The sequence below is a fragment of the Accipiter gentilis genome, chromosome 10 (assembly GCF_929443795.1).
Source record: "Accipiter gentilis chromosome 10, bAccGen1.1, whole genome shotgun sequence".
Taxonomy (NCBI): Eukaryota; Metazoa; Chordata; class Aves; order Accipitriformes; family Accipitridae; genus Astur; species Astur gentilis.
Window position 1 is genome coordinate 37332900 of NC_064889.1, and position 13478 is coordinate 37346377.

Genomic DNA, 13478 nt, shown 5'->3' on the forward strand with positions numbered 1-13478 from the left:
ACTAAGTGCAGTGATATTTTATCAGTGTAAGAAAGACATCAAATAATGACTTATAGATGGGGGTTTGGAAAAGCTGCAGACTGAGTACTCTAGGGAATCACGTGGAGGCAAAGGAAACCCAAATGAATCCTTTTTTTCCTGAGCTAATCCCCTGAAGTCAAATCTATTCTTTTCCTCCAACCCCCCAACCTCCCCCCCCTCCCCCAACTTAAGGTAACTTAGATTCTAAGATAAATTTTAGGCCACACAGGTTACCACTGGGTCAGGATTTCTTCACAGTTCCCTTGCACTTACACTAAAGATTTTCACATACGCTCATCTTTACCTATATTTAAAAATGATTCTTATTAACAATTTTGCTCTGCTGCTGTCATCAGGCATGCTGGGCTGAGGACTCGCTGGAGTATCAGGTATCCATCCAAGCTGAGAAATCTCCTCACCCTGCAAAATTGGGGTTGTGCTGCCGAGGGTTGAGAGGCAAGGTAGGTGGAGACATTTCACACCATCGTCCTGTTTATAAATTCTGCTTTGGGTTTGGCAGCTACTGATTCTGACATTTATTCTTACCATAAAACAAGCAGGCACTGCGGGAAGAGCTGAATACTTATCAGTGACACCAAGCGATGAGCACTTCATGACAATACAGCTTAGCACTGCCTGACAGAAGCTGCACTTAAAAATACGACGGTGCCATATCAAAACCAGACAAATTTAGTTATTCACAAGGATTGCCAAAAAGGAACTTAATGATAAAGAAGCATCTATCTCACCCCCTTGCAGATGGAGACAGCTTCTTTGGATAGTGATTTTGGATAGGAAACGTTATGCTCCATTATGGACTGGAAAAGTTCATCTTCATCTTCTCCATCAAATGGAGGCTGTTGAAAATAAATCACAGTTAAGTTACTTATTGGCTTGGTTGCTTTTTTTTTTTTAAATTCTCCACTTTTTAATAAAATGACACGACAATACTATGGCCACACTGGGTCAGGGCAAAGGTGCAGCCAGCCCAGCAACCTGCCTCCAGTCGATTATAGATGCCCGGAGAGGTCAGTATACAGCACTGGTCCTTGCCCAGGAATGCACACCAGACTCCCAGCCATCTGCAGCTTGGGTTTCTTCAGACCCAGAAGTTTAGTGTTAATCAGTCTCAGGTAGAAATGGAGGGGAAAAGTTCATTTCTGCTCCCAGCATGGCAGCCAAGTTAATGAAATGCGTGCAGGATGATCTTCGTGATCATCTTTAATCAGTTTTTAAAGCTACTGTGCACCAGACAGCCAAAATACTTTAAAGGGTGAAGTTTGAAGACTGTAACTTTCAACTACCTTGTACATGCATTCCTCACTGTCCTGGTTTCAGCTGGGTTAGAGTTAATTTTCTTCCTAGTAGCTGGTATAGTGTTATGTTTTGGGTTCAGTATGAGAAGAACGTTGATAACACGCTGATGTTTTCAGTTGTTGCTACGTAGTGTTTAGACTAAATCAAGGATTTTTCAGCTTCTCATGCCCAGCCAGCAAGAAGGCTGGAGGGGCACCAGGGGTTGGGAGGGGACACAGCCAGGACAGCTGACCCAAATTGGCCAAAGGGATATTCCAGACCATGTGATGTCATGCCCAATATATAAACTGGGGGGGGGGGGGGGGGGGGGGGGGGGGTTGGCCGGAGGGGCGGGAATAGCTGCTCAGGAACTAACAGGGCATTGGTCAGCGAGTGGTGGGTAATTGCATTGTGCATCATTTGTTTTGTATACTCTCATTCTTTTATTATTATTATTATTGTCATATTATTATCATTATTATTTTCTTCCTTTCTGTCCTATTAAACTGTTCTTACCTCAACCCATGAGTTTTACTTTTTTTTTTCCTAATTCTCTTCCCCATCCCACTGGGTGGGGGGGAGTGAGTGAGCGGCTGCATGGTGCTAACTTACCGGCTGGGGTTAAACCACGACACTCAATTCCAGTTAAAGTCCGGTTTGTTTTATAAGACACATGGCTGTAGACTCTGTTTCTGTGATGGGGAAACTATCACAAGAAAAGGCTGCATTTTATTTTTAAACATAGGTGATGAGGAAAGTGCCCATGGGTGAGTCCCCAGGATACGGGCACTGTGTAAGACTCAGCTAATGGTAAATCTCATTTTCTCAAAAGCATTCAGATGCCTAATATTTGCAATGCAGACTGTAAATGTTAACAACTGCGATTGCTACACTTCAAAAACTTTTAAAATGTCAACTGGAATTTAGTAGAGAAACTATTAAAGGCATTTGTTAAAAATGTATGTTTTAAGCTTAGGAAATGTATACCTTTAGCTAACACTCATTGAAAGCCAATTGCAGAAATCTTTTCCAACTCAAGACTAATAGAATTCCTTAAAGTTGGTAGTTATCTGCCATTTACTGCAGTACAGTGTTGCTTTTTTACTTGAGTGACTCAGAGAGCAGCGTTTCATTAACTGTGCAGAATAAGGGGTCTGTAACTGAGAGTATTTCAAGTGGCGAGACCCATACTTTACCCCTAGGACATACAATACAAAAACTGTATTCTTGTGACTTAACTGCAATGCGGAGCATATACACACTCTTATTATGTTTCCCTGTGGTTTCAAACTACTAAATGATATTTCTTCCATTTGGCATGCATTTTCCTGCTCAAGTGTCTCCCATTCAATTTTGAAGACGGCTATTTATAACATTATTACAGTACAAAGAAGCTGTATTCAAAGGCAGTGCTTGATTATGTGGGTCCAATATAAAGAGCTTAAAGCCTAAATACATTCTCAGTTGAGTCAGTCAAGAGTACAAGGAGATAATATCAGCATGAAAGGCCCCAGTCTTGTCCTCTAATGGTCTAACCCTTCAGAGATCCTTGAAACAGAGCAGCTTTGGAGAGGCAGGAGGAGGTCACAGTGGGCACAGGAGTGTAACTCTTACCTGGCCAGCTAACATCTCATAGAGCAGCACTCCGTACGCCCACCAATCCACAGACTTCCCGTAGGGCTGGTAAGCAATAATCTGTATAATCACAGAAAACCCAAAGAATAAACCCTCTGTTAACTAACACGCTTGTGACATATTAGATAAATAGCGACATGCAGAGATGAACATATTTCCTTGAAAAAGCCCAGAAAGCCAATCCTGTAATCCTCACTCTAGCTACTCATTTGTTTCAGTGGGAGTTGGACTGTTTTGCAAATGTTAGTCTAAACCTGCCCACGTCTTTTGGTACTCCAATATCTTGGGAAATGCGGCTCTTCGGAGACCTTGGGATGTGCATTTGAAGGCAAAGGAGGAAGTACAGCAGCACAATGTTGGAGGCAAGGCAAAAATGTTATTCATCCATTTGTGTCACAGCTTGAAATCATGACACTCACTTAACTTACAGATTATCAATAATTAAGACTTTCTTTTCTTTTCAATATTTATATTTTTGTCCTGCTGTAAAAGGAATCAAAATTTAAGACAAGAGCAAACCCCTGAAAAGCTCAGTTACATTTTCCCAAGTTGCACGAGTAAGATACTCTTAGTATGAAGCTAGATACGAGCTACACCAAAAAGAAAGGGGTTTCTGCTGTTCAGCCTAATGGAAATGTCAAGTATTTTGCATCCTCTGGGTTCACATCTGACTCACATAGAAGCACAAATTGAGTTCTGACACAACGAAAGGCTGCAAGTGCCAACAGCACGCAGGTCCCCTCGTGCGTCATTTTCTTTAATTGAGGCCTCTTCAGAAATCAGTGTTAATTTATTTAAGAGATGCATTTGGGCATGCTATAGAGTTTTAAGGTGTAGACTTCTCTCAGATCGCTTTCTAAAACACTGTGAAGGGATATTGTGAGTCGTGAAGGGATGCAGGACGTCCCAGCCACTGCCCATCCACATCAGGGAAGGCAGTATCCGAGCCTTCAACCCCAATGCCACCGCTGCACTAGAATAAGCAGAGAACCGAGGCAATCATTACTCCAGATGGGCCTGCATTTATTTTCCTGTTTGCATGCTTTTTTACTCTTTGTGAAGCAAATCGCTAAGAGAAGTATACATCACATATCCTAGATTTTTTCATTACCTGAAAGAGAAGTCGAACTGGCAAGTTCTGTAGTTTCTCAGGAAAATACTGAGTCACCAGTTCAATAAAGCTGGACTGCCTGGCTACTAAATAAAATTATAGTCTCTGTGAGAATATATGTTCTTCCGTGGGATAACAGCAGCACATGAATTAAAAATTACTGCAATGTTTCTAAGCAAAGGCTTTCAAAATCAATTGCACTTTGAAATATATTACACAACCAGAGGTAATAATAAGATTCTCAGGTGGAAGGCCCTATGTGAAAGCAATCTTTATTAGTTGTCTTTTAGCAGTAATATGGGCTTTAAAATATATATTTGGGACATTCATTTCATATTATAGTGGTTGACATACTTGGTTAGTCTCCCTCTAATTTCTATCACCAGTAAGTTCCCAGAGGTCCACTGGAAGCAATGTTGCTTCTTGAAAGACCAAACACTTTCAAAATTTTATCCAGAAAAAATACTGGTCTCTACACACAGAAATTGATAAAACATTTCATCCTCAACCCTTCTCTGACAATCTCCCCTTGCCTTATGGAAAAGAGTATTTTATCAAAAAAAATGAGGGATATTTTTCAGAAGGTCACTAATTTATAAGGGCAGAACATTTTGTACAATAAGTGCGCTTCATGTAAGTGGTTTTGGTAGGTACCAAATTTCAATTTATTTCAATTAGAAAATGAGAAAAAGATGGATCCATAGCAGTGAGAAAGAAAATACTGCTACACTGCCATGGTTCTCAACCTGGCAGTCAGGTCTGTCCAGGAGGCCACAGTGTACTTCTCTTCCTATTGTGAAAGAGTTTGATGGGATTATTGAGGAGAGGAAATCTTTTAAGTAAGGCAATGCAATGTCATAAAATGAAAGCATAAAAAGAAGCACGGACTTAATGACGCTATTTGTTTATCCAGCAAGAGGTGAGTCAAGATTGGGTTGTTCTCTAAATAGCATTCTCATCAGCAAATGTAATCTGCCCCAATTAAATCTGCCTCTATGAGAGAATATCAAGCAGAATCATAGAGACAGAATTAACATGAAAAAAGCTCCCACATTTAACCTAACATATGGTCAGAGTCACTAAACTTTTTGTCCTATTTGATGCCACATGTCAACATCAGCAGAAGCATCTGACAAAGAGACGAGTGCTCCCGCTGAGCTGGCACACACCTCCCTTCCCTGAACCAGTCGCTTGATCAAAGAGTGGGATTTGAGAAATTAATGCAGACATCAAGTTCCACCGGGACTGGGAAGGTCCCACTGCAGAAAAGTCTCACTGTAAATGCAACGAGAACACTTTTTTCATTGAACCTATTGCAATGTAGGAAAAGGTACTGTCAATGTCTGCTGCTGTACATCGGAAGTTTTTTTCCCTTAATCCTAATTAAATACACCCAGTTTGAATCACCGGCTTAATCCTGGTAAGGATATGATATGTGTGAAACACAGAAAAGCAATCTGCAATGTTCATTCACCAACCTGCGTGTCATGCACGGAAACCGGCGGTTATACTCATAATATTGGGAGTTATGCAAAGCATTAATTGGAAGACGTAAACGAGAGGAAAGAACGCTCACTTCAAGGAAGGAATGACATGTGGGAGGAAGCAGATGAGTTTTCAATATACAGTCAAACACGCATTGGTACAAAGTCAGCAACTTCTAAATGTTGTATTTTCAGTAGTTCCCTCCTCCTCATCCAGAAATCATCGCGTATTACCTACCAGCTGCTACACTCAAAGCCATCACTGGCTGCCTTGCAGCAGCTGCCAAAATAATCCTAGCTGCACGTACGAATCTTGGTATCTTTTAGAACAAATAGGGGTATATTAACATGACCTCCTGTCTCACTGCAGTGTGCAGAGCAGCGAGGGAGTTCATCTGCCTAGAAATGAAGACCTGTACCCTCCTCCAGCTGTGATCTCTGCTTTCTACTGGCCAGGGAGGAACAGAAAGTTGATAGGACCCTTCCCTTCCCCTCCTTCTCCATCATTAATTTAAATGACTGCCTTTTCCATTTCCTTTTGCATTTCAAATATCCCATTTTACCTATCTACCGTTGTATTTTCAGAGCTCTGCCTTTTCAGGTTCTGTGGGTTTGGGAGCTCAGGAAGAGCACATGAAAAATTTCTCTCATCAAGCCAAATTGGCAGAGGAATGTTGATTGCTTTTTTCTTTTTTTTTTTTTTCTTTTTGCCTCCAAGGAAGACGCAGTTAAGAGCAGGACACAGAGATTAATACCAGCAATTTGTAGGAATGTTTAGATCATTGCAGCTTGCAGCTGGTAGCCAGTTGGGATGAAAAGATTATATCCCAGAGGCAACAGAGAAAGTATTTTGTAAACATATCGTATGTCTACTGGAAAAGTTAAAACTCAGTTATTAAAAGAAATAAATATTACTAGCACAAGAAACAGTCAAATATACACTTTCCAAACCTTTGTAATACCTATTAGCCTCCCATAATCCCAGCAAATGCAAGGTTAGAACTTTAGGTTTTGAGGCTATTAGATAGAGGAGAAGGGAAATGGAGTTTCTAATTTAAATTCTTCTGAGATTCAAAATCAGTGCTCTAGCTGCTGCAGGGTTGCTGATGGTGGCGTTCAGTGCTGCACCCCAGGCAGCGGGCTGTGCTGGAAGAATCCCTTCCTGCTAATCCTCTTGACATCCATCTCCTTCTGTCTCTCTTGACTGGTCAAGGAAATACAAAGTATTCATTGATTTCACAGCTATTTTACCACTCTGACCATAAATATTTAAGTTTAGCACATCAATAAATATTCTTTACTAGATAACCACTTTCTGCCTGACAGAAGTGGTCAGACCTGGATTCTACCAGTTTAACCTCTGCACATTTCTCAAATTGCATAGGATAAGAAAATGAATATTAATTCCAGCATGTTATACACCTAAGTGATAACAAATGCTAACTGTCCTAATCCTTAAAAAAAGAAAGCATTATTTTACAGTACGCCAAAGTGTGCAAGTCCACTTTGCTGAATGCAGCACCATATTCCCCTGCTTTTCTGTCTGGAGATTGCACAGCTGAAGCCAGCTGAGATGTCCCTGTATGGTCCTTCCAGCCGTGTTATCTCCGAACTATGGGTAGTCTGTGGGTAGTTCATGTAGAGGTAGAGTGGGCTCCTTCAGACCCCACTATAGTCACAACGTTATTTCCCAAATAGTGATGAAAAGAGCTAATTCTCTATGTTTGAGTGCAACAAACTGACAGGACTACTCTACTCTAGATACCTTCAACAGTTTATTTAGATTTAGCTCATTTATCTCCACCCAGCCGGGAATGGTACTGTGCAAATGCATCCTCCTTATTAATCTATTATAAATTTATACATTTTAGCCCATGGCAACATGCTGAAATGCTCCTGTAAGCAAATCATGAACCTTACTTTGAAGTTTACCAAAGACCTAGTTAGCAATTTGTCAGTCACGTGAAGTCTTCAGAAATGAAAGAAAATCAGCCAAATTAAGAAAAAAAAAATCTGTTTGCAAGATAATAGAAAGACTACTTTCCTCCCAGTTACTGAATGTTTTAGTAAGAGGTTTATTTCTTTATATGAAATTTCCAAATAAAATAAAATAAATCACTTTGGAATGACCCATATTGAACATTTTGGCACTGACAACACGGTCTTTGGTATTAACTGGCACAAGGCCATTGCCACAGAAAGGACACTTCTTAATTTGTAATACTGGCTTCATTTATGTTTTGACAGGAGAAAATGAAATACTGCTCTGGTTGTTCTGATATCCTGCTGCAAGCAACAGCAATTTGTGAAAAAACAAGGTTTTATAATACACAATATTTCACTCTGAAAAGCATGAATTAGCAACTGGAAAAAACCAAACTATTTTTCATTCCAATTTCACAGAGATGACAAAATTCACCTTAGACACTAATTTACTTGTCCATGTATAAATCTCCAATATTCCAACAAACATTCAATTACAGCCAGAAATGTTCCAGCCAGAGCTGCCTCTTGCCCAGCACTCAGTAAACACTGTGTATCTTGGATCAGGATACAGCCTCTTGCATTGAATTTGCAGCCAAACAAATCAAGGCTCTTGAAAGCTCAGTATGCACAAATACCAGATTTTAATATTCATATATTTGAATCATTTCCAAATTACCACATGTGCTTGTTTTTAATGTTTTATACCTAAACTATTGAAATACAAATCATATCCAGACTAAAAATCATAACTCTAAGCTTGTATTTATCACAATGCTTTAAAGTAGAACTGTGCTTCTCATGATCAAATTTTCATTTTAGACCCACTGCACTTAGGTTCATGATTGAATGTGATTTTTTCAGTGGCTTGAATGCAGCACAGGTATGGCCAAGTTACAGAAAACTCAGGGCAAATTATGGTTTTATTATGTCAACTCCATTCAAGCCCTGACCTTATAGCTTTGTTCAGACTTTCGATGACCGGAGCCTTCCTGAGACCAAGAGCAGTAATTCATGACACTTGTGTACCATTTGTAAGACATGGTCTGGAAAAGACTACAGTAGTTTTACACAGAGGTCAGCAAAAAGCTTCAAGACCTCATGAGTCCCTTCCCAAAAATCACTGAGTGGTCTGTGATTTCCTGAAAATGCCAAATAATCCTTTAAATATACGCGTATTTTGTCAGCTGTGTGAACTTATGGAGAAATACATTAAAGAAGCTATGGTTGCTCCCAATAAAATATTTGCTGACCTCATCAACAACGCCCATGAACTCTCTATGACTTCACAAACTGAAGGACAAAGTTTAGTACAATAACATTTCCAGGCCACAAATCTAAAATCACAAGGTAGTGATCCAGATTTTTAGTCTTTTGCTAGTAGAAAAGAAATCTGAAGCACTGATGTCATAAAAAGTTAGGTTTTCAATCAACTAGATATTTTTTTAAATAGTGAAGTCTTATTGATAGTATTGTATTAATTCACAAAGTTGTTCAACGTACCTGCAGAACTATAAATGGTACCATCCACAGAGCATCCAGTTACAGCTATCAAAACTTGGTGGTGTGAGATGTGCGTAGTGACAATTTTCATTTCAGAGACTAAAAGGTTCTTGAAATGGTAAATATTTACCTCTGGTGCAATGTAGTCTGGAGTGCCACAGAAGGTCCTGGTTGTTACTCCATCTAACATATGTTCTTTGCACATTCCAAAATCAGCAATTTTAATGTGTCCTTCTGAATCCAACATCACATTATCTAATTTCAGATCTCTATGAAGAATCACAGTAATTTAATGTTAATGTTTCGGATCAACTAGGGCCAACTCATCTACTTGGAAGTCTAAGTGAGGACTACGTGTAGCTCTTTGGGACGGGGTCCACACGCACACCAGTCTGCAGTCCGGGCAGAACTGGGCACCTCACTGCACGTACAGAAAAAATGACCATAAGCCCCAAAACTGGACAATTAACGAAGAGAGAGCTGTGTATGACCACGAGCACACTCACACTGAGAGTTCTGAACATGTAAAACTATTCAACATCACACAGGAAGGCACAAGATAATGTTTTACGTTTCCAAGAGGTTTCATTTGAGTTGGGCAGAGCACAGATGTCAGAAAAGCTCAGGTAAAGCAGTGGCTTTGGTTTCCAGCGCACCGGCAGCAACACAGCGTAAAGAACGCTACAGTGATTGCTTTTTATAAAATGTTTTTAAAAAGCACTGAAATATTAAAGAAACTGAACCTTTTGGGAATTTAAAAATAGTTCAGAATTTACTTAAATTAGATTATACTCACCTATAAATAATCCCTCTGTTATGGAGAAAGAATAACCCAACTGAGATCTCAGCTGCATAGAACCTGCATGAAAAGAACCCAACAGATTTCTTATTGTCTCATGATTTCCTTCTGAAAAAGTATTTTGGAAATGCATCATGGTAAAGAATGATAGTATAATAGCATATAAAGTACATAATACATAGCGTGTGTATACATATTAAAGTATAAAAATATATATTACCGGCAGATGACATAAAAGACACCTTACTTCAGTGTGATTTTAACGGACACATTTTGAGTATTTGATGGTAAAATAATGCAGATTTTTTTTTTTTAAAAAATGAAAATGTCTCCCTAGACCCCCCCAAAATGGTGCTGCTGGAGCACAGCGTTTTACTGCACTGATCTAACTCTGCCTGCAAAGGTCATTATCTCTAATCACATATCAATGCTGAATTTAGGATGTAGCTCAATTTACATTGCAATTCATATGGCATGAAATAATTTGCAGAACTAGTATTCCTTTATACAGGCTGTTAAAAGATTAATTACATAAAGCTAATTAAAATGATTACCATATAAACCATAATTGCTGAATGTAGTTAAAAGATATATAATATTGATGGATGTTTGAAGCCAGTTGCTGTGGAACCGTGCAAATTATATGCAAGAGGATTATTTAAAGATGAGATTAATTTTTAGGCTAGCATAAGGGAAAGGAAAGCTCAGCTCAGCTCTGAAACACTTGATCAGAGGTGTTTGTGAATGCGTGCGTCTGAAGACGCTCCACAGGCGTAAGCTGTCATAAAACACCATGGTTTGCAACGGGTGTTGGCAAGTTACATTAGCTGGGAGTCAAGGATGATCTGACACCATCTAGTTTTTATTCAGCGAGATGTTGAAATTTTGTTCTATATCTCAAATACTTATATTTAGAAGGCCTCTCATTTAAACAAGCCCTGATTACTTAAACGAAATGAGAAATTATTTTAGCTGAAGTCTTATAACAGTTGGTCACACTTGATTTTAAAGTTTTGTTGGTAAATGAGTTATGAATCACTAATAAATGATGATGAGAGGTTATAAGCATGACTAAAATGGTACTGATGGATCTATTCACATTTGAATATGCTACAGATCATTATCAGTTGCTCACCGATATGCCAGATGTACAATTACCTAAAAAGGATCATGTATATAAACACATTCTAATCGTTAACTCCTCACAAATGAAACTTCTATAAAAAAGTAGGATCACAGAAATTCTTATAAGCTATACGTTGAATTTATCTTGTATAAACTATAATTTATATTGCAATGCTGAGTCTATTTGTATTGCCTTTCAACATTAATTCAGACTGAAATGTTCTACTCGCCTCTTTTTTTATATTTGCTTTTAAAAACAACACCAGAATACCAAGTAACATCTTTAATTTCCTGTTGCCTTGTTTAAATTCTTGTCACTTATAAAGCAGGCATTGCATGCCTTTGTTTGTGCTGTGTTTTTGAATAAAAAGGCATAGCTACCTTTGCTCTATGTGTGCAAACAACGTTTTTAACACTAACTTCAGCTTTTGGGCCTTAAAAAAACACAATCAAAAAAGGCCAGCCTAGACTTCATACTGAACCTGGGAAGAAGAAGAAACCTAATCCTCTTACAGTGTAAAATTAAGATGATATGATTTAAATATATAAACAAGAACACTCACACTGCTTGTGGCTCCTTAAATTTTCCTACTTGCTGAATGTGATACATGAGATCACCACCATTCACATACTCCATAACAAAATACAGACGGTCCTAGGATAAAGTATTAAAACCGCACATAAATACATTATAGAAAGTATTAGATATGCATTGATCAGCAAAAAAATTCACTAATATGTTATTATAAAGCTTTTATGATTATTAGGACTGGTTGTACATGCTGGCAAAATTGATAAGTCAGGAAATGGAAGTGTAAAACCTGCAAGAGTAAATGACTGATGAGATCTCTCTAAATTTGCCAATTTTAGTGATGCGCTTGTATATATTATTTGTCTACGATGGTTCCCATAATTATTCACATATAGTTCTCTTGAAAAATCTCTCTAAAAATAAATGTAAAAAAAATTAATAAAGATGGTTGAAAGTTATTGCTTTGAGGCCATTTCTAATCCGTCCTCATAAGTGTTCCTTTGGAAGACGGGAGGTATTAAAAATATAATTTTTTTATTATTAAAAAGAGGCAAGAAGAAAAGTAACTGTAGGGTTTACAAAAGTATCTGGGACTTTTACAAGTGACACTAAATTAACTTCTCATAGGCACACATTTCAGCTTGAGGAAGATGGCAATAAGGTGTTTTGGAGGGAGATTTTTCTTGCACAGTGAGGACTTTTAAAGGCCATATCCAAGTGTCTCAAATCAAACATGACCATAACACATTTGAGTGCACTTAAATAGTATTTTCCTACCCAGTGACCTTCATACAATACAACTTAAAATGGTAGCTCTGTCCCTGTTTTCGGAGGACAAAAACTGAGCTCTTCCAAGTGACTTCAGTAAGAATACATTGCTTACACTCTACAAACATCTTTGATTTAGGGTGGATGATTTTGACCACCTAACATTAAAAAAGTCTGGTGGACAACATTATGGCAAGCTTACTATCTGCAGTTATAACATGATGCAGACAGCATACAAGATGCATTAACAGTCTTCCTCCTATATGATGGAAGACATATATTTGGCTTCCTCTGATTTTCCTTTAGATATTTTGGACAGAATCATTATCCTGAAGTATTTGTAGAAAAATTCTGATGCAATACTCTCATGGGAAAGAGACTCATTATTAAGATGCTGTAGCTCAATCTCTTTCCTTCAGCATTGATTGAAAGTCTCCAAGCATCCAGTAACTAAGATTTCAGAACATTAACATTCGTGTAAAAACTATGATTTCCTAAGCTGGGTCCAACAGATAAGCCATAGGGAAAATGTTTAATTGACCAGATTGGATTTATAAAATTTAGATTTTTGTATGAATTGTCTTATTGTAAAATCTATGGCAATAGAAGCCTGCACTAACCCAAAATTATCAATTTTTCCTATAGTCACACAGTTTATGCCTTTTCTTCTCCTTCATATACAATTTCTCATTTTTCTAGCTGATATTAATCTTCCAGAATATTTCATAGCACCAAGTGCAAACTACTCAACGCTTTCGAAAACATGAAATAGATTAGGCAAAGGTGTTAATGATTTATCTAGATCTTTATGTAGCTCCATTGCTCTTGTACTTGATGAAACAAAAAAATTATACTGTAAATACTAAAACCCCCAAATTTCCCCCCACCATTCCACTTAGACAGAAAACACTGGACATTTGTGCTTTTAAGATTTTACATTTAAAATGTAGTTGCTCAAAAGAAAGATAAGATTAAACACAGCAGTTTTTCATTTACTGATGACACAGCTTTTTGGCTACTAATGAAGTTACATAAAGATAACGAATTAGAGGGAGACAGAAGTCTATTTCTCACTAGGACCTCTCTTATTACAACAATCTTCATGTTATTAGTAGAGGCAGGAAAAATATTTTAGAAAGCAAGAATTACCAAGCGTAATAGTTCCCAGATTCATGGTTTATTGTGATTAATTATGCCTGAAAATCTGTTGCATTCAGGCCA

General features: G+C 38.1%; 1 protein-coding gene across 2 annotated transcripts in view; it reads right to left on the reverse strand.

Moving 5' to 3' along the window:
* PRKCA (protein kinase C alpha) overlaps window positions 1-13478 on the reverse strand; it is a 161371-nt gene that overhangs the window by 12632 nt on the left and 135261 nt on the right. For both annotated transcript variants that reach the window (XM_049811642.1, XM_049811641.1), the window contains 5 exons: window positions 11521-11612; window positions 9830-9892; window positions 9164-9302; window positions 2932-3012; window positions 771-878 (listed from right to left, as the gene is read on the reverse strand). In XM_049811642.1, coding sequence (XP_049667599.1) covers window positions 771-878; window positions 2932-3012; window positions 9164-9302; window positions 9830-9892; window positions 11521-11612 — 483 coding nt within the window. The remainder of the gene's footprint in view (window positions 1-770; window positions 879-2931; window positions 3013-9163; window positions 9303-9829; window positions 9893-11520; window positions 11613-13478) is intronic.